We start from the raw sequence: 25,169 nt of genomic DNA, 5'->3' as shown, positions 1-25,169 counted from the left end.
AGCTATTTTATAACTAAGCAATGGTGCTTAGTGACATAGGTTCTCATTCCAACTGTGGCCGTAAGTTGAGGACTACACAACTATATGCAGTTGTGGAGGCAGATCATAAAAGAACTATAATGATCAGGAAGGGAATATGTCTCTAACAGATTAAAAAATATTAATTTTGTTAATTATTATTTTAAGAAAAATATAAATGTGAAGAGAACCATAACATTTTGGTCATGAAGAGATTCAAAGCTTTGGAAGCATCATCCAATGAAATAATTTGCAGTGGGATTTTAAAAGACAGAAAGAAAAACATTTGATTGTTACCACAGGTAGTTTTTAATAGGAAAATGGAAATTACTAGTTTTACTGCTAGTAAAACACTGCTAGGAAAGAAATGGCGCTAAAAATTGCCTGTCTCAATTATATAAAAATGTGTTTATTCTCCTCAGAGACAACTTTTTATGACTAAATTATTTTCTGACCAAATGGCAATGACACAATCTCCAGAAGAAGAAAAAAAAGTTGGGAATGTCACTATGAGATGATCTAGACACAATCTTTTCAGGCTAACAGTAAGGACTCTTGTTATATATTGATCATTTCCCCCCCCCCCCAGTGTCAATATTTGCATGCTTATGTTGGTACTAAATAATACTTTTGTATGCATTCCTTTATAATACTATTGCTTTATGTTTGTCAAAACAAAAACCATCAGTTGCAGTTGTGTCCAATGGATTAACTTTATTTTTAAAAAAGGTTCTACTGCTGAGAAAATCCTATTTTCATCATTCTGCGGAACTGTCAGGTTTGAGACTCTGGCTCCACTTATGTAAGTGATTCTGCAACTCATTGCGACATAATTAGACACTGCTCTCTCTAATCCTCCTAGTTTTGCATTTCCCAATGTGATTGCAGTGCCTCTGCAAGTGACTGGGAATATGATACTAAGAGCTTTGTATTTTTCAATTTCTTTCTCCATTTGCTGATCTGAGATGCAATGTGCAATGAATATTTCACGCAGAAAACTCTGTTCAGATGTCCCAGAATTTGTTGATTATAGGACATGTGAAAAGACTGCTTTTCTCATCGCTTGCCATCTGCTGCAGAACCGGCACCCAAATAGGCAGAATTTCTAGTTCAGAATAATTATTGTGGCAGTTTTTTTAAGCTTCAAAAGCAGAAGAAGAAAATAAAAATAGTAGGATTAGGGGAAAGAGACAGGAAAGAGTGTGTCCACACTACAGTATTCTGTGATTGAAGACGTCCAGAAAACCTTGCCTGATAGCCTGTTTCCAACTACATCTAACTTCCACCCTTGCTGCTTTCTAATGAATAATCTGAGATTGCCTTCTTGCAACTATCAAATCCTTCTTCTGTGACTTACTAATCCCAACACCCCCCTACAATATTTTACCTGGCTGCCGATGGCTGCGGTTGTTCTATCTGTGGGTTGCTGTGCTCAGATTGTGGCGTCTCTATTGTCCCCTGAAGTGGCTGGGTCTGGCTGGAATCAGAGGTAGATGGGGGAGGTTCTTTTGTGCTGTCGAAGAAGGCGGGGGAAGGCAGGGAAAGAAAGATTTATCTTAGCACGGTGATGTGGATTGCTTTCATATTCATAGTTCCAAACCACGATTATACAGTACAGTTTATATTTATCCAAACAGCGATTAAACAATAGAGAAGATCATGGATCTGCAGAAGGCAACCTAAAGAGAAGAAGTGACCATTTTTTTAAATTTTAGTTTTAATGGCTACAATTTCACATTTTAGATTTTTATTTTTCACATCAGTCGCTCTCAAGCTGCCTATTCCCCAGTTCTTTATTTTGCCACGGTCATTGGTTCTGCTTTTCAGAGCAGTTTTCAGTCTTCCGTTTCTTCCTCTTTTTTCATCAGCAGGATTTCCTGCTGATTCCAAGTATTCATCAAGTCTGACTCTGCTTAGATTTTTGAGTTCAGCTAAGGTTAGTCAGGTGCTGCCCTCTAGTTGGGCCCTCTTCTTGTATACCTGGCCATATCAGGAGGAGTTTTCATTATCGCCAGTGCATACTTGCAGATCAGATATTCATCTTTTAACAATCCCTCAGAAGAACACACAGTCACAGATCACATTTCAGAATTTTACCTGGCTACTGTTGTCACGATAGAAGAGTTCGGTAGGTTCCCCTCTTCTGGAGGGCCTGGGTCTGGGGTGGGAGAATCCTGTGGAACACTAGAGACTGCTATAAAAGAGGGGTGGGTGGGAGACCAACCAATCAGATCTAGATATGGGGTGGGAAATACATGTTCTGTACAGAGGAAAATGAGTTCTAGAGGGAAAGCTAAAACTTACCCAGCTACCATCTACCCAAACCTTCATTTCCACAGTGTTATTATTTCCGAGGCTTTAAGGACACAGTAACTGTCTGCCCAACCCCCACTTGCTTCCTCTCCTATTAATATAGTTAGTCCAGGGAAGGGGAGCCAGTGGCTCTTCAAAAGTTATTGGGTTCCAATTACTGTCAGCTATAAAGATAGTGGATGCTGGATAGCAGTCCAGCATGGGGCATCCAGAACATCCAACATGGGGGGAACCAAGGATGATCTAAATTTGCAGTAATCACAGGTGGATGGACTGTAGATTGAATATTCAAGGAAGCTTTTAAGAACACAAGGCAGGAGACTCCTCCCGGCCATGCTTGTGAATGGAAGTGACCATTCAAGATGCAGGAGAAGAGGTAAGTGGGAGAGGTGAGAGAGGCAGGTAATACAGGCTTTATGTAAAGGATCAGTATGATGGACTTGAATAAAATAGGTGAACTTCCTATCCAGATACAGAACCAACTGTATTCCACAGGATAGGCATGTTATTCTTATAGCTTAACTAGCTGTTGCCCACAGACTCCCAAAGGCTCCATGGCCCCCAGATTAACCACCTCAAAAATCAAAGTTCTCAGGTGGTCCTAGGAGTTTCTACAAAATGGATCTACTACTCTCGAACACTGTTCCTTTATTACTGTATAGATTTTATTTATATTCTTCTTCTTCTTCATCATCATCATAAAGTTGGAAGGGACCTTGGAGTTCATCTAGTCCAACCCCCTGCTCAGGCAGGAAACCCTATACCATTTTGGACAAATGGCTGTCCAGTCTCTTCTTAAAAACTTCCAGTAAGGAAGTTTCTCCTTAGTTCTAGGTTGCTTCTCTCCTCGATTAGTTTCCATCTGTTGCTTCTTGTCCTGCCTTCAGGTACTTTGGAGAATAGCTTGACAACCTTTTCTTTGTGGCAGCCCCTGAGATATTGGAACACTGCTATCATGTCCCCCCTCGTCCTTCTCTTCATTAAACTAGACATACCCAATGCTAGCAACTGTTCCTTATATGCTTTAGCCTCCAGTCCCCTAATCATCTTTGTTGCTCTTCTCTGTACTCTCAACATCTTTTTACTCCTGGTGACCAAAACTGGATGCAGTAGTCCAAGTGTGGCCTTACCAAGGCATTGTAAAGTGGTATTAATACTTCATGTGATCTTGATTCTATCCTCTGTTAATGCATCCCAGCACTGTGTTGGTTTTCTTGGCAGCTGCAGCACACTGCTGGCTCATATTTAAGTGATTGTCCATTAGGACTCCGAGGTCCCTCTCACAATTGCTACTATTGAGCAAAATACCCCCCATACTATACCTGTACATTTGGTTTTTCTTGCCTAAATGTAGAACCTTACTTTTTTCACCATTGAATTTCATTTTGTTAGATAGCGCCCAGTGTTCAAGTCTGTCCAGATCCTCCTGTATCTTAAGCTTGTCTTCTGGAGTGTTGGCTATTCCTGCCAGCTTGGTGTCATCTGCAAATTTGATGAGTGGCATGTTGCTACTCCTTTATAGTATTTGTGGAGACCACTTGCAGAGGGGACAGACATCTGGCAGATTTGAATATAAATAAATATGTGGGTCTGTATGTGTGCAGGAGTGAAAAGGAAAGAAGTGGTGGACCACAAAGTCCAGAAAAAGCAGAGATGGTCTCAGGGAAGACAAGACTATTGGCATGGGCAAGATGGCCTTCTTGTGGTAGCTTCTGGAATGAAAGGATGAACAAGGCAAAGAGGAAAGCGAAAGAAACAGTCCCCATGTTTTTGGGTCAGAGCCTTGAGGTGTGTGGGGGGGGGGGAAGCTCCTTCTGACAGGCTGCTACATAGCAACTGTTCTGGATGCCATACTCCTCTGTTCCATTGCCAGGAAGCAAGGATTCTACTCAGCACTGGGGAGTATCAGCCAGGAGGTTCACCACCATTATGGTTGATAGGAAATTATAGGAGACATTTTATATTAAGACATCGCCTCTGGGCTACCATACCTAGGACTTAGCAAATCTGATTCAGTTTCTATTATATGTGTATTATACTAATTACTGCATTAACTTGCAGAAATTACATGTGCTATTTCCTAAGAGCACACAAAGAATTATGCTGAATGAGAGTATTTAATCCAGGATTCAGTTTTCACAGCCCTCAATGGAAGCCCACAAGTAAGCCATAGACCAGAAAAATCAACTCTAGGAAAGCTAAAGCTACTTTTAATTGGGATCAATTATAACAACAAAATCTTGTGAGTCTGATTGTGCTGTACATCCCCCCTCTTTGTTGTATGTCAGTGAAATAGGGAGGCATCTACCTGAGCCACTTCTGATTGTTAACTTGCTGTTCTAGACTTAAAAATTGTTTCAGTCTAGATAATAGTTCCTGAATATTTCTGACAAAGTCATTTTCCTTATTCTCTACACATTTAAGATATAAGATAAGATAACCTTTATGGTCATTTTTTACTGTGAACACACTGGCCCACATTAAAAATTCTGTTGTATATACTACCCATACACATACATAACACATATATACACATGCTACATATCTATATCACTATCTAGTTTGAACACATAGTGGAAATTTTTATCTTTCATCACAACTAATATGCTGGAGGTAATATTATGATTAGGAACTGTTAGGAACTTTATACAAAGTAGCAGTCTAAATTGCCAAGTAAGACTACATTTGTGATAGCAAATTCCATAGTGTCATTATGCTGCATGTGAAGACAATAATAATATTTCTTAATATTTGCTCAGATCTTCCCAACGTTCAGCTCTGTTGGATTATCCCATAATTTTAGTATTATGGAAAATGATATCAATTTTCTCAATACACCTTTAGAATGCCCTCCCTGGAGACATTTTTTCATAAACTAAAAGTCTCCAAACTAAAATCTTCCTGAGTATTTCTCTATTTTTGTTTGTGTGTGTGTTTTCCAGTTCTGTTGACAGAAGGATAAACAAACCCCTATAAACTGCTGATTTGTAGAAAAGTAATATGATAGGTTGAGTGAATGTCACTGCTTTCTTTGTTCAGATTCTTATTTTCCTGAGACTGTTAGCTTTGACCACTTCAACACCAGCCTTTATATTTATTTATCCCTCTGGTTGAAAATTCATATGCACTCATTTTTGTCCTGCTACTTTTCCCTAGGGTTTTCTTTGACATAATTTTGTATGAATAAATCACATTGATTTCTGGACACAATAAAACCATTTCTGAAGAATCAGTGATGCTCACCTTCTACTTGGGACCCATTATTTTGTGCCACTTCCTGAGAGAGGATGGCTGGCTCTGGGAGCACTTTAGAACTAGCAAAACAAAATAATAATTGACAAAATTACCATCAGTCAATTGCAAAATGTTTTCCTTGGAACAGCTTATATCCTAAGATGATGCCTTTAATATTATTAACCACAACATCTGCCTATCCATTGTCCTTGAGAAGGACTTGATAAGTGGATATAAAAATGCCAGATCTAAATATCTAGCTGGCTTTGCGACCAAACAAGAAAAAAGTCCCAAAATTCTCTCTTTTGCTGCTTTAAAATGACTGTGTAGGCTCTAGTGTGAGCCATTGAATTTGTTTGTTTCTCCTCCAAGCTCCTCTTCTCATCACTTCCAATTCTGTTTGCCTGAAACCCACTGGTAGAAATGAGCAAACTCTGATCAATGACATTCAGCTTCCAGCACACTTCTTGATTCTATCATCAAAATTTGATGGCAAAATGATGTTGCCCAGCAGTGCAACTATAGTGTGTGTGTGTGTGTGTGTGTGTGTTTGTGTGTGTAGGGGGATAAGAAACAGGATAATTAAGCCCCTGTAAGATTTATCCATTTTACCCCTTAATATCCATTATGCTTCCAACACATCGACACAAAAGGGCCTGAAAGCCCCAGTCCCTGAAAGACACGATCCTAAAAGTCTAATTGATGTTCTCTTCAGCCCCCCCCCCCCAATGACTAAACATTTAAGTATTCCAAAGCCTCACCTCTCTTGTTGTACAGCAGGTTCTGGAAAGGAGGCCCAATTCTCATCTTTGCCAGAGCAGGAGGCACCTGAGTTAGGTTGGTCCCACACTGCTGCTCCTGTATCAGCTGCCACCAGTTGTGAGGATTTCGTAGACTTTGCGGACGGATCAGACCTGTCTGCCCAGCTAGGATCTAGAGAAGACCATATTTGCACAGGAGATATTTATCTGGTGCTAAAACTTACTACAATAAATAACTAGCACTATTGTTCCTGTAACTGTTATAATAGTCTTCCCCCAATCTATTGCTCACTAGATGTGCTGGGATGATAGATCTCAATATTCTGAAGTTACCATGATTATTGGACGAATATGTTGGGACTTGAAGTCTTAACACACCAGGAGAGCAGATGGTTGGGGAAAGCTGGGTGCAGTCCTAACATAATTGCCGATTTCTCTTTGGCATAAGGAAAATTAAGGTTTCCTCAATTGATTAAATGTAAGTCAAAGTATATTGATACAGATTAGGATGAAAGCCCAAATCAAACCAAGTTTGCTCTAAAATCCAATTTTGTCTTGATCCTTTAATTATGAATTTCTGTGCTGACAGCAAAAACAGAAGGTGTATTTGAAAGAAGAGTTTCAAGACACATAATTTTGTGCAAATAAGTTAATAAACTGGGCTATTTGGCAAGATCTTGGTATAATCAAATCTTGGTGCAATGTGGGAAAAGAGGCATTTTTTTATTCAGCATTCCCTTACATTGTTATTCTTTCTTCAATTATACTAATAATGTCCAGAGATTGAGAAAAAGATGTTCAGATCTAATCCAGATCAGCTTTTCCCAAGAAAAGAGCCAATTATTTTTATGCCAAAAGACTTTTACTTTCAAGAAAATTATTTCCTAGCCATGAAATAAATAAAGGTGAAAAAATGTGGTACTCCTGTTGTTGCTAAATATCAATTCCCAGCAACCCTGGGAAATAGGACCAAATGTGAGGAGGATGGGAGCTTATGTTCAACAATATCTTCAGGGGGAAAATTTCATAAATGGGGTGATTTGACAATATACTATGGCGAAAGCCTCACTTTGGTAGTTTTTCAAGGAATGTTATAATTTTTCCTTTATTTCGCCATAATGTCACTTCTCCTCCAATACTAGTGTTATTAGATCCAACTGTCCCTCTTCTTTTCATTTGTAATATACTCATCATCATGCTCTCATCTGTAATGAACATTGCATAAGAAGCAGGTGGCTATAACTGGTAAACTTAAGACGTTTCTCTCCCAAGAATTTTAAACCAGAATTAAGCTACATTCCTGAGGAAACAGCAGATTAAAAGAGAGAGGGTGACAGTCCTAAGGATTCAACTAGAGCACTGCAAATCAGCAGAGTTGTGTGGAAGAACATGTGAGAATGAAGCTCTCTGCCACTGTCAAGTATATGTCTTATGACTTAAATAACAGAATCTTCAGCCAAAGAAAGTCAGATATACCGACAAGAAGAATCACTGAAATTGTAAGAACCAAATAGCTAGTTTGGCTAGGATAATACTCCTTGAAAATAACATAAAATTGTAACTCTCAGCAAAAATGAACAACTATTAAAAGAAAATCAAACCTGGGTATTTTCTATAAAATTATCTGGCAAAAAATATTTCAAAAACTAGATTTATTTATTAAATTTCTATGCCACTCGTCTTTCCTATAAGGTGAGTCTTACCCAAGTTGAAACACTGTTTATTAATGATGAGCATGTTACTTTATCGAATGTAGAGTAACGCTTATTTCAGAATTCACTTTTAAAGGGGATAAAGGCTATTTCATTCTTGTTCCTACCATGGACTGCTCCCATTTAGATCTTTTCCTCCATTCCATTAGATCTCATTACCAAAATAAGCAGAACAATTTCAAATCAGGAAAATAATTGCTGGTGGCAGCAACATCAGGAACAATCTCACCTCACTTCCTAAAGGAATTTATTTCCCATTATTAAAGGATGCCCAAACAAGCAGACAGCAGCTTGGCTCTATTCCACCACTTATCCACCAACAACCCAATCTCTGAGTTCTGACCTCCTAATGTACTTTCCGCTTCTGTTTGTTCACCACAGCCATTGCTGACAGGGACGGCCTCTCCATCTCCCCCACCAGGATCTTCTTCCTCACCCCCTTCACCTTCTGAGTCTTCACTATCTTCACTATCTGTGCTACCAAGTCTTCTGCAAAAGGGAGAGAAAATGGAATAAAGTAGAGTTATTATACACTTGCCTACAACCAGTTCTATTCCACTGGACTCCTTTTTCTGCAGCTGTACATCACAATATGTGTTTAGTGTGGTGTTGGTTTAATACATGTGGGCTAGTCTGCTAAGGCTTGCTCAGCCAATCATGACTTAATTCCATGTATAAATATAGCCATAGAATCAAACTACTGATCCACCCAACCGTAATGTACCAATTTCCTCCTCTAGATTCCACTAAAAGAGGCTTTAGGCAATTAGAATTGCTGAACTTTATAAGCAATTCAGGCCTGCCAGTCTGATAGCATCATTACATTATCAATCCCAGCCTTATGACCCTTGGAGCCCAAATTGATTCTGAAAATGAAAATGCACTCCCTAGACATAAACATAAAATATATTTATTTATTAAACAAATTTGTATGGTTACCCAAAGTCACTGAAGCAGGTAACTTCAGGCTGCTTACAACATTAAAAATAAAATAAAAACTCAAAAACCCTCCCATCCCCACTCCCATGGTGGCAGCAGCAAGTTGCATGTCTCCCTGCTACAGCTAACAAAGAAGAAAGGATCTAACACAAAGATACCGCGTTTCCCCCAAAATAAGTTCTAACTGGAAAATAAGCCCTAGCATGATTTTTCAGGATGCTCTTAATAAAAGCCCTACCCCCAAAATAAGCTCCAGTTAAGATCATCAGCTAGACGGATGCATTTAGTATCGTATTTTCCCCAAAATAAAACCTAACAGGAAAATAAGCCCTAGTGCAAAAATGAATATAAGACCTAGTTTTATTTGGGGGAAAACATGGGTATAACTGTTTCAGACTATCTCAAAAGGTCTAAAGCAGGGGTCTTCAAATTTGGCCCTTTTATGACTCATGAACTTCAACTCCCAGAATTCCTCAGCCAGGCATGCTGGCTGAGGAATTCTGGGAGTTGAAGTCCATGAGTCATTAAAGGGCCGAGTTTGAAGATCCCTTGACAAAATTCAAGAAAACAGCAGCAACATGAAATTCTGGAGCCAAGCATCACAAAATTGTTGAGGGACAGCAAAAAGTGGCCCCAAAAGATTAATGCATGCAACAATAGTGCCAAGAGAGGAAATATTATCCAATGTAGGCAAAAGCTTAAAAAAGAGTTTAAAAATTAAATGATCTTTCTTCAGTGACACAAATTGCACTTGAAAATAGGAAGCAACAAGTACTATTTATCAGATTAGACATACTTGAGAAGGGGAAAAAAGGGCTTCCAAAACTGAACATCTATTTTTGCTTTTGTTTTTTGAGTGGGGAGGAAGGGAGGAATGATATGCAGTTGGGAGTAATAAGAGCTAGAAGTCTGGACCTTGAACAGAGAAGCTGATACTGCACACACTGAATCATCTTCAGCTTCAGCTTCAATTTCATGGCTACTAAGAATTGTCTTATGTATAATTAAGCACTTTAAGCTATGCTAAACACTATTCATGCCATCCACTCTAGCTTTATTCGCTCACTCCCATTTTGCAGAAGTGGGCAGCTGACAAAGCTCCATCATGCAAGAATGTGTGACAGGACCCGAGAAGTTCTCTTCGGGCTTGGTCTAAATATGACCCAAAGTTTATTGGTAAACATGATAAAGGAAGTTTTCCCTCAGCTTCATTAATAAGGGGGACAGGGAGACAGAATGGGAAGAACATCCCTGTAAAATGGAAACCTCTTGTGGAAAACCTTCAAGGATTCTGGGAAGGAGGTTGCCTGCATGTGCCTTCAACACCCCCAGCAAGAAAAAACATCTTCCCAGCAAGTCTAAAATTTCTTATCTTAGCACACTATTTTGATCCAGTTTGCATCTGTTTGGTTTCATTTTGCATAATTTCTCACCCAGTCTAGTCAAAAGTTGATGATGACAGGACTGATCTAAAGAGGCAGAACATATTCATATGGATGCGACATATTTTCATGTTTGGTGGAACTGTGAAAAGGTAAAGGCTTTTTGGATTATGATTTGGTGGAACATTCAAAAGATTTTTAAAAGGAAGATAAAGTTCACCCCTCAATTATTCCTATTGGGTATCTTTGTGGATTTAACTACTTTAATGTTGAATTTATTAACTGCAGCAAGGTTATTAGTAGGCTCCTATTGGAAGAAGGACTCGTTGCCTACTTTAGAAGAATGTATATTTAAAGTTTCTAACTTTGCAGAAATGGCAAAAAAATCTGCTTATTTGAAGGATCATACACAAGAAAGATATATTATTGTATGGAGAAGATGGATAGATTATATTCAGAAAAAATATGGGACTATAAAGTTTCATTTATTTTATGAGTAAATTTTATAGTAACTGTTGTAGAGATTTGTTTATATGACTTAATTTAAGGGGAGTTAAAGGTTAAGTATGATGTTTTTTTTTGTTTTTTTTTTCTTCTTTTCTTTTTTTTATTATTGTTAACTTTCTTATTAATAACCCTGTACTCTGCTCTGGGAAGCAAGGGGGGGGAGGGTTGAGGGTGGGTGGGTGGGTGGGTGAGGGGGTGGGTAATGATAATATAGTCATGGTAAACGCTTGGGCATTTCCCCTATGCTGCGTTCATGTGTGTGAGAGGGATGAGAGGGGAGGAAGGAGAAGGGAGGAAGTAGGATGGTTAAAAAATAAAGAGGCAGAACATATTCATAAAATGAGGTGTGGGCATGCAAAGGCAATGGAACAACAGGGCAGAAACCCTCAAGGCATATGTACTTCATGCAGGAGAAGCATGAGCTAGCTTAAGAGGCAAACAAGGAAGAAGATTTAACCCTAATAAACCAAGCATAATTGTAACTCTCTGGAAATAAAAGCATGAATTATTTAAATAGACAACGATATGCATTTAAGAAAAGAAAAAGAGGGGGAGGGAATACAAGCAAGAGAAATCAATCGTTGGCCCAAAGGGTGGTGATGGAATCCTCCAGAAGCTAATACAATGGATTCTTCCCTACCTAACCGTCATAGACTGTGCAGTACCCGAAGTGATAGTCCTCTCCTTCTCCTGCCAGATGTCCTCCCCATCAGAGCCATCGGCCTCTTCATCATCATCAAATTGCTGAATTCGCTCCTTGTAGCAGATGTCGAAAAGGTTGGCGTTGGGCTGCAGGAAAGTGGAGAACAGAGACAGATTAGAGCACTGGAAATAGATATAGTTGTTGTCTTTGTTGTCATTACAAGTTGCCCTTTAATGACTGCCTATAATAATAATAAAGTTGGAAGGGACATTGGAGGTCATCTAGTCCAATCCCCTGCTCAGGCAGGAAAACCTATACCATTTCAGACAAATGGCTGTCCAGTCTCTTCTTAAAAACTTCCAGTGTGGGAGCATTTACTGCTTCTGGAGGCAGGTTGTTCCACTGGTTAATTGATCTAACTGTCAGGAAGTTTCTCCTCAGTTCTAGGTGGCTTCTCTCTTTGGTTAGATTCAGATTTTGGCTTCTCTATGTACCTGCCGAAGCTATGTTGCAAATTAAAGAGTCTTTAAGGTAAAACAATGCCTCAAAATTCTTTGAAGAGCTTCTTCTTTCGGAACCTTGACGTCAAAGCCAAAATCTGAATTCTCCTCCCCCAACACACAGAATCAAAGCATAACTCATTCCTTCATTTAACAGTCATTAATCACATTCTCCAATTAGTTTGAAGTGTGAACTTTCCCTCCCTTTATCTCCTCCTATTACAACTAACCTTGAAGAATACCCTACTGAGATATTGTTATGGCTAACTAATCCCCAGCACATTCTTCCCTCTACCCTCCAGCACCATCTCTTTTAACTCTAAAAGTAATACACAGGTTAAATAGGAAATGTCTGCATCTTTATATATTGTCAAGCAAGAACATCTGATGTTAGCAGCATTGACACTGAGCTCATAACCTCACACAGTGACTGAATCCTGGACTAGCAGTGGGAGGAACAAGACAGCAAAGGTCACCTGAGAATGGCAGGCGTAGGACATGTGGAGGAGTGTAAGGGGGCCAAAAGGACAGAGATAAGGGGGAGACAGGCAGGTGAGGGGAGTTCAACAGGAGGTGAGTGCAGCTGGGTAGTGCAATCTCACCTGCCAAAAGGGAGCTACCAGAACCAGCTGGGGAGCAGACTCAGCAAATTTGTGCAGGTAGGACAACTGTGAGGTCTTTGCCTAATGGCTGCAATTGGGACTATTATTGCTGAGCAGCAAAGTCACGTAATATTTCACCTAATAACTGCTTCCGTTTAGCAATGGAAATCCTCGTTAAGGGAGGACAATCGGTACACAAGTGGCAAACATGTCTAATATTCATTCTTCCTGTTTTCTCCCTCAACAGCAACCCTTTGAGATGGGTCAAGGAATGACACTTACACTGTCATCATCTGCATTCAGTGAGAAGGTGATGTTGGCCGTTTTGTCAAAAGGAGCACTGAAATTAAAAAAAAAAAAAAGGAAACTATGGTGAAGATCAGAAATCAGGATTGCATTCTTAGATGGGAACAATACAAGCCTAGTTTGGGGAAAAAACAATAAAAGAAGGAAGCCTGTGCTGTGCTGTGCTGAAATGGGAATTTATCCCCCTTCTTTTTCCTAAACTCTTCTAATAAAATTCCCATTTCCAAAGTACTTTAGGAAGAGTTGAAAACATTCTACATGAATCAGTAGTTATCTCTTAATGCAGACAGGAGTCAGGGTATCTACCTGTCCAAGGTTACTAAAACAATTAAGTTAATAGAGAAAGGATAGTTTTTAGTTTACTTTATGATTTCATCTTAGTTACATTACTGAATCCGCTATCTAATAAATATAATACTACTCCCAATATCATAATTCAACAGACACTATCTCCCTCCTATGCAGGGTTCTTAGTTCTTATATACTTCACTGTCACCTTTTTTTCAAAAAAACCCTCTTTCTTGTTAATATAATATCTGTCTTCCTGCAACAAATTTAAACTGGCAGTCCCTTTTCTATACGGGCCACACATTTACAGGTGTGTTTTTAATTTTTTGTTTTCTATATGGAACTTTCAATGCTACACAATGTATTTCAAACTCTTATTTACCAAACTGCCTTGCACTAGCTCAAGTTTTATTCTTTATTTTAGATGTATATACATTAAAAAGAGTTGTATTAGCTTTATTTTAGAACTGTGCATTGATTTGTGAAAGATATTGCTTATATTAAGAAATATTTTAATAAAATAAAGATGAAGTCTCTTTTGTGTTGAGATATGGATATAATTTACCATTACATTCTTCTGGAAACTCTTTTTTACTTTGCAACCTAGTCTAAATTCTGGAATTTCCTCATGGTCTCTAATTTAACCAGGTCTGACCCTGCTTAGCTTATTGAGAGAAGCCAAGGTTAGCCTCGTGTGGCAACCTGCCATCAAAAGGGAAGTTGTTCAATAGATGTCACAGAATGGATTCATATCCAAGCCCAAAGAAAGTGGATGCAGAGCCCAAACCATGTTCTGTATTGTCTGACAAGCATTTGAACCAGTTTTCCAAGTCACCCACCAACCATTGCTATAGTGTCAGATCAGTTTCAATTAATTTTATTTCTCAAGAAACATATAGCAAAGCCCCATTTTAAGATAATGCAAAAACTGGGCTCAGAAGGGACCTATGTAAAATACTTCTGAGCTTTCATCTACTCATGTTTCCCTAGATGAAATCTTTGTATTTATTTGAAGTAGTGCACGTATGGAGAGATGGAAAGGAGATATGTATGCTGTTGGCCTCATCTTTGTATTTAAAAAAAGAAGAGCAGCGCATTAGCATTTACCTTTTCAATCGTTGGAAGTGAGCGCTGCAGGCCACATAGGCAGAAAAAAGAGAAAGAAAAAGGAGAGAAAGAAAGAGAGGCAGAAACATGAGGTCAGGAGACTTGGAGAAAGGAAAAAAAAACCTGCCTGGGGATGGAATGAGGTGCCTGCCAATAAGGTCTCCAGCTCCCCCTCTTTCAATAATTAGGTCACCCAGGTCAAACATCATGCTGGAACTGCCACAATAAACCAGACTGGCAAAATAGGAATGACTGGACAGTCTTGACTAAGAACATCAAATCTTTAGTTGCTAACATGACTTGAAAAATTAAGACACCCTCCCCCTTTTCAGGCAAGGCTCTGTCATTTGGCAAGCTGAGCAAAGCAAGCTAGAAGCCAGAGCCTCTGGGATGGGAGCTTTAATTAAATAAAATCCAATTTCCAAGTATCAAATCATGCTGGCTTCCAAAATTTTAAAGGAAACCTCTCTGCTTGTGGACTTTCTCAAAGCAATTATCCACAGGTTGATGGACTAGGAGAGTCTTTGATCTGATCAAATAAAGCTCATTTTATGTTCTTATGAAAGATAAATAAAACATATTCCCTCTTTCGGAGAGGTCAAGAAACACAAAGATTTCATGAAATGGAGTCCTGGCTGTGCAAAGATAAAGAAAGAAGCATCACCACTCATACAATCCTCTCACATTCTCAAAAGAAGCCAAGCAAATACTAGCTCATGGGTCTCAAAGAGATGGAATGAACACCTAGCCAGCCTTCCTCAGATAAAGTTTTCCCAGGTATTTTTTTATCTGACTGCTATCATCCTTAGGGCGGCACGGTGGCTCAGCAGTTAGGGTTCTGGGCTTGCTGATTAAAAAGTCGGCAGCCCAGGTTTGAGACCCAAGAGCCATGTGACAGGTTGAGCTCCTGTCCTCACCTCAGCTTCTGCCAACCTACTAGTTAGAAAGCATGCAAATGTGATAAATAGGTACCACTTCGGAAGGAAGGTAACAACATTCTGTGACATCATGCTGGCCACATGAATGAGGAAATGTCTTCAGATAGTGCTGGCTCAATGGCCTTGAAATGGAGATGAGCCGGAGACTAGCAGAGTAAAAACTAGTGTAGTGTAGGAACTCCTTTACCTTTTTTTTAAGCATCCTTAACTAAAATGAAATTATAGGCTCTATGGTCCCTAGTGTGCCAGTTGGGATACAGGTCCCAAAAAAGGCATCTTCTTTGACATAAAACAAGCTCTTTGCTCTGTCAGACTTTTAAAAGGAATTTTAAAGAATTCATCTAATGAAAAAAATGTTGCAAAGCAAAGTGCCAGTTGTGAGTATTCACTATCTCCACGAATGCCTCTGGGTCACAAATAGATTCCATGACTTAAATCCATATTTTGTAAGTAATTATGCCCCCCAGTAACTATTTTGGGAATGGGATAACAAGTTGCATTCTTGTAGTGTCTGTAACACTTTCTTAAAATCGAATTCACGTCCAAAAAGGCTGGAGATCCAGTTATAGCTCAAAATCTAAGGATGATCCAGTTGAGGATTGCTGATCTAACATCTCCAATGGGTTATTTTACTGGGACTAATAACCAAATCTGCAAGATGCAAGACTATGCATCTCTGTAATTCTATGACAAACTGCCAGGCACAAGCACATGCAAATCAAATGCTCCTGAAATGTGTTCAGTGAATAATCTAATTCTCATTAATGAATTTACAACTGAATTATAGGAAATTATAATCAGCAGAGATTAAGGCCAGTGAAAGGCAGATGTCCCTTTACATACACAGACCAAAGGAACATAATTTAGTATGTGAGGCTTTAGAAACCCTTAGTCTTGCTTCTGGATCCTGCTTAAAAACATGCTTCCTTTCCAGAGCAGACAAAAATCAGCTGTGCCATGCTATTGTCCTCACATGAGGCAAGGCAATTCTCAGCCACCAAAGAGCACATTAAAAGAGGCCTAGAAACAGGACATGGAGAAAGGCAAGGGGGAATGTGAACACATCACTAACTTGACATTCTCTTCTTGCTCGCCAAATTCTTCGTCGTGAAAACCAAAGTGGTCAATAAATGAAGTCATCTGTTGCATTTGATAACCTACGAAAGCCTATGAAAAAAAGTAATAATTGGAAATAAGCATGAATGATAAATACCTCAAAAGGGAACGGTGGAGTGAGAATTTTATTTATTGACTAAATTTATATAGCCAGTTGCAAATCAAAACAGATGATTATTAGATCTGATGCATCTAAGAACGTATGGAAATTCTTTTGTCTGAATAAATCTATGTGCTTTCCAATAGATCCTAACAGATAACATCTGGCTTGGATTCATCCCAAGTAGCATCAATCCGATTCTGAGCACAAGATGTAAAAGTTAGTAAGATAATAAAAATGAAACATAATGACTGGGCTACTGCTGGCTCTTCTTCTTCTTCTTCTGTATGGTTTTATATTGGGGTGGGTGGGTGGTATTTTATTTGGGAGTTGGTTTTATAATATTTTATTGTATGGCTTGTTACTATGATTTTCTACATGGTCAGAATCTGACCATATACAATGACTACATTAAAGAAAAGAATACCAAGATTCTATGTCCATTGCCTCCAAATAGAGGTGGTGATTATGCTAAGAAAGGTGGGGAGCAGGATAAATATCTTTTCCAGAAACTTTCCGCACATACTGCTGTCCCCAAGGTGGGCGCTGCTGCTTACGTAAGTATTCTACTTTCATAACACAGATGGAACATTCCTCTGAAAGAGGAGAGGCTATTTGTCAGAGGAATCAAGGTTTCTGCGTGGCCACCAGCCAGAAAGGAACATACTAAAATATAGAATCTAGACCCCTCAAGGAGTCTTGATCTCTCAGATTAAAGGTATGATGTTTTTGATGTGTTGATTATTTACTTAATTACAGCATATGTCTGTAGAGGAAAAGACAGAGGGAGTGGGAAATGACTAAAAGGACTTTTGGAGCAAGCAATGTGTTTTTAGGCACAAAGCCCACAGAGCTAAAAATATTGCCCTTAGTTCTTAAATAAACAAGCACATGGCAGACAGGTGATAAGGGTATGGAGTACAAATGCCTGCTGATAGGAATGGACAAGGCCACTTGCCTGCTGTAGGACAGCCTCCTGAGGGAAGCTGAACTCCTTGAGTTCGTTCTCATCATCATCGCTTGATGAGTGGAGATTGTGCATGTTAACCTGAAGAAGAAGAAAATAATTAGTTATAGGGTTCCTTCTGAAAGTGTCGTGAATATAAAGCAGAGATTATTTGCCCAGTTTTCAAGAAATACCTTAACAAAAGCTCAAATTCTGTACATACTGAATTTTCGGCAGAGACTCAAGTCCTCAGATTAGCTGAACAAGCTCCCTTTTCTAAACAGTGCTTCCCCATCCCTGGTTTGCTGTGACTTTGACACAGAGTTCTAGCTTTTCAATCATTATGGGCTATTTTGAAAGGGACAGTATGACAAAGATGCCAGGAACCCAGGGCTGAAGTGGGTAGCTGCAGCTGACTTAAATTACTGATCCTCTGGCTATATAGGAAATAGAATGCATTCTTAGAAATACCAATATAGAGTTCCCTAGTAATTTCCCCAGATCACTAGCCAAGCTGAGCCATCTGGAGAAATCTATTTCTAAAATTTGCGATGTAATTGAAGTTTAGACATAAAGCATGAAGAGTGTGAAATTACTAGGAAATGCTTCCCTCAAGTAAGAGAAGATAGATATCAATCTCCAGTGGAATAGTTTTCACAACTCTGCCAGAGATTTTATATAGAACCAAGTCTAGAATACTATAATAAGCATAGAAAAGAAAAAACTAACTAGATCCACAGTGTTCTTCTTATTGGTTTCTGATAAAGGTCCCGAGATAAATTTTTCCCACTGTTCTTGGTCTTCTTCAGGCATCTCTGAAAATCAGAAAATGTAAGTAGCCTAAAGCTGGGGAATGGAAGGAGAAGGCAAATAAATACACTGAGGAGTAAGTTAGTTGCCCAACCTTTCTGTCTCTGGGAGCTGGCGTGTGTGTGTGTGTGTGTGTGTGTGTGTGTGTGTGTGTGTGTGTGTGTATTTGTGTGAGTGGCCAACAAGCATGCACACTCACAAATGGAGTGCACATGCATGCCTACTGCTTCAGTGATCCAGTTCCAAATGGCTCATGGCCCAGTAGTGGACCACAGCCCAGGAGCTGGGAACATCTGAGCTGGTCCACAGGATGCAACAAAATTCAGGGGTCAGAAAACATAGTGGCCCATAGTAACTAGGAGCCAGACAGCCTCAAAGAAATCAATGAGGTAACCTTTTCCTTGTTTGAGGAACACAGAAAGGTTCTTCCATAAAATTATGACATATTTTAACCTTGATTTATTGGCAAAACCTTAGTGCCTTAGTTCATGCAGAAGCCAAAATCAAAAAGTCATCTTTGTGTGAAGCCAGCCGCCTTTGGTTAGCAGCTGTTCTGGCTACATTGTGTAAGGTGGGCTTTTTTTTTTTTTTTTTTGCTACCAAGAAGTATTTAGGTCCTAACTCTAGCCACTTTTAGTAAATAATTGTGTGGCAGTTTGCAAGTTCATAGCAAGTGGAAGTATGAAAAGTAACCATTACTTTAGCCCACTATTGGAGGATTCTGAAGTTGTAGTCCTTCATATAAAGTTCAGGAAAATTTATTCTGGTTAATTGATGCATATCTCCCCTCTAAATTTTTTGGTCAAGTCTTCTTTCTCAATCCCTAACAAGACTTACAAGCTATTTTCCCAACTTCAAAACTGCACATTTATAAACACACAGAACATTTGCAGAATTATATGCATTCAGTAATTTAAACTAGCCTTTCAAGACGTAAAACCACAGAACACAGAATATTAACCCTATTTTGGCCTATTCGTGTCTCTACCTTAGCTGAAAATACCCTCTGTTAGCAGTAGATCTTATTTCCCTGCCTCAAATCTTCATTGGGAACCCATATTTTTCCTCTCCTAAAAGGCAGGAAACAAACTCCTATACAGTTTCCAAAAACAGCTAATTTCAGCAGCTAAAAAAGTACTTTAGCCAATCCTGAACAAGAAAGATAATCTTCACTCCCTGAAGCTGCCCTTCGCGTTACCTTTTAAGAGCTGCTTGATGAGATTGGAATGAGGCCACTTCTCAGAACCTTGAGCTAAGGCATTGGCAATCCGGGTGAGGTGCCCCATATAGCCCTTGCGTCTTCCCCCATCCAATCTGTAGGAGATGACAGAGAGAATGGAGGCTGGTGGTGGCTGTGGGTATGACTTGCATAGTTTGAAAAAAGAAGAAATAAACAAATGACAAGAGGAAAGGAGACTTTAGTGCTTCTATGGAGCTCGTAAGTTGAAGCTATTCCGATTGGTCTGCATGCAGGGAAAAGAAAAGGATCTCCAGATAATCCTTCAATGCCCAGCAACTCCAGCCAACAGGGCTAATTTGAAAGATGCTAGAAAGTGCAGTTCAGCTCTTTCTGGAGAATAACAAATGAAACTGTTTTGTGAAGAAAGAAAAGAAGCCAGTAAATACCTCCATGAAAACCATGAGTAGAAGAGACTAAGCAACAGGGGCCTGAAGCATGAGGGAAGGAGCAAAGAAGGATCAAGATATGGAAGAACTCCTTGGGACTCTTTCTGAAGGAAGAGGAGGAAGAGAGGAGAAATGTCTAACCAGGAGACTAAAGGTTTCACCTTAACTACTTACTGAGACTGCTCATTCTCCTCCCAGGCAGATAAAATTCTTTGGATTAAGCGACATTTCTGTAGCAACTACAAGGAGAAAACAGGAGACAATTGATACAATACCTGCTAATTAGAGGGGCACCAATGCCTATACCTCAATAAAAGACTAGTGGGGTTTTATATGGCTATTTTAAAAAGTTTCCAGAGCTCATCAGTTGAACACAAAAGTCTAAGCAGTTGAGGGATGGTGGTGGCTTCTGCCCAAAGACAAAAAGGAAGACTTCTGAGATCAATTGTTAACCACTTCCTTAGATACTTCTTCCAGCTTGTTAATAAGCCAGGCATTCACTTCTCCAATAGAAGAGAATATTTGTAACTCAGAGTTGAATTGTGGCGTCCTTGGTGCTCTCTGAGCTTGGTAGTTTTCTTGCAGATGTTTCATTACCAACTAGATAACATCATCAGTGCTAGAAGAGGGTGAGATTTGCATCACTGATGATAATACCTACTTGGGTAATGAAACATCTGTAAAAAAAAAACAACCAGGCTCAGAGAGCACCAAGGACACCACAACCCCCTCCTCTTCTTGTTATTTCAAAGTTGTCTCACTCCCTTTATACTTACAGTATATGGTTCATTTCAGTTTATCTCCTTTCAATTTCCAAACATCAGGATTCAGGATCAAAGCAGAGTACTGCTTCTCTCATCAATGACACAGAAGGATCTTGAACCCACAGACAATCCACATAACTTACATGTTGGATGACTGGACTTTCTGGGTAGGGCTCTGAGTGGTTCTCTATCGTTTCATCTCCAACAAGGGGGCTGAAAATGTTGCTAAGGCAGGCCTCCACTTGGGCATGCAAAAAGTTGTTGTAGGTATACTTGAAGTAGAGGTTCTGACAGCGAGAGACAAAAGAATAGAATAGCAGGTCTTTATTTATGCCTTTCAACCAATACTCCCAATTATTGTAGCACCAGATTTCCCCTCAGACATGGTATAGCATGGAGCACCAGCAATACCGTGTTTCCCCGAAAATAAGACTTGGTCTTTTTTTTTTGCTTCCAAAAGAGGCACCAGGTCTTATTTGGGGGGGGGGGTGTTTTCCACAGTCTCACCTCATAGTGACAGCACTGACAGCCTTGCCTAGATGGCCCACTTCTTCTGCTGCCACTCACCGCTGCTCACACGCGTCGCCCCCCAGCCTCCATTTTGCTGTCAGAGGCCTTCAGGAAATGCTTCTGCAGCTAAAAATGGAGCTCTGGGTAGCTCGGTTCTTGGCTGCAGAGGCCTTTCTGGAAGGCCTCCGAGGGTGAAATGCAGGCCAGGGGGTGCTGCGCGCATCAATCCAGAGCTCCATTCTCAGCTGCAGAGGCATTACCTGAAGCCTCTGATGCATGCAAGCGGCTGCAGAAGAAGTGGCCAATGTTAGGTGTCGATTCATGGGAGGCCTGGCTGCTAGGGTTAAGCGGGTACGGGGCGTGTGGGACAGCTCCACCCCCAGCTTGATTTTTAGGCTGCACCTCGCCCCCAAACTAGGGCTTATTTTTAGGGTAGGGCGTATATTAGGCCCACCCTCAAAAATCAAGCTAGGGCTAATGAATCAGGTAGGTCTTACTTTTGGGAAAACATGGTAGGTGTATGTATTCCATGTTTTGTATTTTTATTGAGCCGTTATGCAGTTTTAAATTATCTTGTAACATGGGTACACAATATGGTCCAGAAATGTAGCAGTTTCAAAGAAACCTGAGATGCTCTTAGTTTTAATGGAGGCAGCTCCTGAAATATAATTGATTATGTAGCCATATCAGAAACATATAGACAAATCTATGCATAATTTGATTCTTTCTTATCAAATATACATTTTGGAGATTTATATTAATATGTTGTTCTTAGTTATTTTGGTTTGGCTTTTTAAAATATTTTTTAACCCATTTTTTTTCACATACAATTCAAGGAGGCAAACATACCAATATTCTTTCTTCCTCTTATTTTCCCCACAAAAACAATCCTGTAGGTGGTCCTCACTCACTGACTTCAATTGGGATTGGCAATTCCATTGCTAAGCAATGTGTTTATTAAGTGCAATGTGACATGACCACATTGATTTATGTCAGTTTCAGCTGCAGTCGTTAACAGAATCACTATGAGTCATTAAGTGTGACATCATTTGTCCTCAACTTGCTACTTCCTGCTGCCTCCCCACTGACTTTGCTTGTTAGAAGCCAGCTGTGATAGTCACAAATAGGGACTATATGATTGTGGGATGCTGCAACCATCCAATGTGTGTGCCAGTTGCCAAGTACCTAAATCATGATCATGTGACTGTGAGCATGTTGCAATGATTGCAACTTTGAAGACCAGTTGTCTCATTTTTCATTGCTATCAGAGCTTTGGAAAGTTGTTGAATGAGTGGTCAGTACTGGGAATGATTCCAAGCTGGCTCATTTTTCTGTACGAGTCCTTAAATGTCACTTGCAAGCCAAGCATGATCCTTAAGCTACAAAATGTTACACACCTTTGCCTTTTGCCTCCTGCTCACAAAAGAAGAGTGTAGCTTTTAAGAGGCAGCCAAATGCTTCGCCCACAGATCAGAGAGAAATCCCAGCCAACAGTGGCAGTATTGATACTCACCAACATAGTGTCAAGGGCCCCAAGTTCAATGATCTCATCTTGCAGTGCTGCGTTGTTTGTACCCAATGAGCTGGCCAGCAGCTTCACGACATGCAGACGAGTGTTTCCTAAAGGAGGGTCCAGGACCCCCCAGGTAGTCTGCAGGGCTTCTTTCTGTTAGAAGAAAAGTATATTTTTTAAAAAAAAAAACACATCACACATCTAGTGTCTCCCTCCGCATCCCTAATATTCCAAAGCTTGAGCATGCGAGGCCAAAATTTTTCTCTTGGAAAAACTGGGAGGGGCAGTTAAGATGTAAAACAGAGGGCCTTGCCCAATTTAAAATCTTGCTCCCCCACATTTAAAGAATTCCAGCTCCACTACTTTCAACATTTCTCCCTATCTCCAAACTAATAACTCTACCCTAAGAACATATATACAGATTTTTTTTTAAAGATACAAAATCCATTTCCAGCATTTTTCATTGCTTGGCCATATGTTCTTTCATATGGCAAGCGCTAAGTTTACTAATTCCCAAGCATGTATTCTCAAATGTCTTGATAAAACTAAACTCCCCAGCCCTTGCACTGCGTAGTCCTTTTGTGTGTTAATGCACTGAAGGTTCCATGAGGGAAACAGGGGAATCCTTCTGCAATCAACATTCTGGAACACTTAAAACGCCATTGGCACTGCTACTTCCTTCCCTGCTGTTTCAATTGTACTCTGATCTTGCCTGTACACATGCATGCCTACTAACCTTTGGTGGATCAAGGAGCAGCTGATGAAGCTCCCTGAGACGCTGTTTGATGGCATGCAGAGTGCCCAAACTGGCCTGGCTGGAAGCCACTTCACAGTTGGGACCAGTCATCTCCATCTGCCCCTCCAGATTGCAATAAAAGCCCCCTATGCCACCCAAGTCACTCCTGCAAGGAAGATCAAAGGAGGCACACATTACAGGGATGCATTCTCACTAGTCCACCTTTCCGGCTAAGGAAATTTAAACTCTTTGATGCAAATCAAATGCACCAAGGGAACTGTTCTGGACTACTGTTTGAGAGTCTCTTTGAAGAAAAAATACTGGAATAACTAAAGCCCTAACTCATGTGGTGGCAGATACAGATGTTATGAACAAGAAACTGTTTGCTAAAATTCTAAAGACACAGTTGTTTGTAGAGCCCTATTCCAGTTACTACAGTCTTCACAAGGTACTATCAGAGGATTTCTGCTGATAGTGATCACCAGATATTAGTAATAATAATTTTTAAAATGAAAAACATGACAATCAGGATACAACACTGCTACAAACTGTATACATTTGTTGAGGAATATTTCATACAATTCTGTTAAGCTTTTTGGCTCTATATTGCTGCTCTGAATGTGACAAATATTTTATTGCTCTCAGTCCTCATTTGCTGCATACCTGGGTCTTCGTGGTTCCAGCAGGGTCAGCAAGACTTGGATCCCATTGACTATGACAGATTCGCTCTGTTCTCCATCCAGCATATTGCTTAGCAGCTGCTCAATTGTCTCCTGTCTGGATGCAGGGGAATGGAAATTGTTTTTACTAAATTGTCCCATGATCTTAGAGCTGGCTATTTAATTTTTCATCTTTGCATGTGCCACAATGACATAAAAAGAGGGAGAATAAAAAAGTAACAAAAATGAGATTTATTTATTTTTTTACTTAGGAACTGACCTCCCAAAATAGGGGAAGCTCAAGAGAGAGCATCTTTTGGTATTAATCAACTGGTAATCCTTGCATTTGACTCTGAACTATGTAGCAATATGAACTTTCACAATTAAAGGGAGGACCTTCAAACCTTTCTGAGCTCCAAGATTCTGAAACAATATTCTGTGCAGATTCTTTATACTTGAGTGTAACTGTAAGCAAAGGAAAAATCTAATGGAAAAAGGTCCGATGATCCTGTCAAATGATATTCCTGGTAACTGACATTCCTCTCTCCCCCCCTCCCCCTCCCAGGCATACTCAAAAAGCTAACAAACTAGAAGCTTGCATTCCTGCCCTATAATTAAAGCTTTGTTGTGTCTTGCTACTAATCTGACATTTTTAAATATAGGGGAATGGATCTAATTAACTAAACATAATTTGTGAAAATTAGTTGCTTTAAATCTAGCTTTTGTCTTGGCCCTGTCCCTTTCTATAGTCTAGTTTTACTCCCTCTTTGGAATGTGGCCAGTAAAAAGCCATATATGACCTTCAACTTGAAAAAGGCTGTGCACTTAGCTGCTCTATAATGTTCCAAACAGTACTTTTTTATTGAGAGATATGAAGCAAAGAATTTTGGATGGTCATTCAGCAATACAAGTCCTCCAAGATTGCAGAATGACTCTGAAGGTTTAATTTCAAGCCATGAGTTAATGGGCTGGGGAAAGCTTCTTCAAGAAATTTCTCGGTGTATTATGTGATAAAATTGCTATGTTCTAATTATGAAAACATATTCCTAATGAAGATTGACCTAGCACCATTCTTTTTTTTTTTTGCCACCAGACCAACTACAAAATCCATTTCTCTAGCATTAACTATTTTTAAACCC

The 25,169-nt window shown here is 39.7% G+C and overlaps 1 protein-coding gene across 7 annotated transcripts in view; it reads right to left on the bottom strand.

Annotated features, from left to right (window-relative positions):
* The window catches only part of PPP6R1 (protein phosphatase 6 regulatory subunit 1), a 58,850-nt gene that overhangs the window by 3,322 nt on the left and 30,359 nt on the right, over positions 1-25,169 (bottom strand). For 4 of the 7 annotated variants that reach the window (XM_039335174.1, XM_039335173.1, XM_039335168.1 and 1 more), the window contains 17 exons: positions 24,035-24,148; positions 23,372-23,537; positions 22,636-22,788; positions 20,756-20,899; positions 20,023-20,087; positions 19,421-19,536; positions 18,142-18,227; positions 17,425-17,514; positions 16,323-16,417; positions 14,313-14,336; positions 12,894-12,951; positions 11,507-11,655; positions 8,382-8,527; positions 6,327-6,498; positions 5,575-5,645; positions 2,116-2,212; positions 1,406-1,531 (listed from right to left, as the gene is read on the bottom strand). In XM_039335174.1, the coding sequence (XP_039191108.1) occupies positions 1,406-1,531; positions 2,116-2,212; positions 5,575-5,645; positions 6,327-6,498; positions 8,382-8,527; positions 11,507-11,655; positions 12,894-12,951; positions 14,313-14,336; positions 16,323-16,417; positions 17,425-17,514; positions 18,142-18,227; positions 19,421-19,536; positions 20,023-20,087; positions 20,756-20,899; positions 22,636-22,788; positions 23,372-23,537; positions 24,035-24,148 (1,872 nt within the window). Of the gene's footprint in view, positions 1-1,405; positions 1,532-2,115; positions 2,213-5,574; positions 5,646-6,326; positions 6,499-8,381; positions 8,528-11,506; positions 11,656-12,893; positions 12,952-14,312; positions 14,337-16,322; positions 16,418-17,424; positions 17,515-18,141; positions 18,228-19,420; positions 19,537-20,022; positions 20,088-20,755; positions 20,900-22,635; positions 22,789-23,371; positions 23,538-24,034; positions 24,149-25,169 lie in introns of those variants that run through there. The other 3 variants (XM_039335170.1, XM_039335171.1, XM_039335172.1) reach the window with 3 other exon arrangements.

This window comes from Crotalus tigris, unplaced genomic scaffold, assembly GCF_016545835.1.
Source record: "Crotalus tigris isolate CLP2741 ecotype Arizona unplaced genomic scaffold, ASM1654583v1 scf7180000017639.5415321, whole genome shotgun sequence".
NCBI lineage: Eukaryota > Metazoa > Chordata > Lepidosauria > Squamata > Viperidae > Crotalus > Crotalus tigris.
This window is presented reverse-complemented; position numbering and strand designations above follow the sequence as displayed.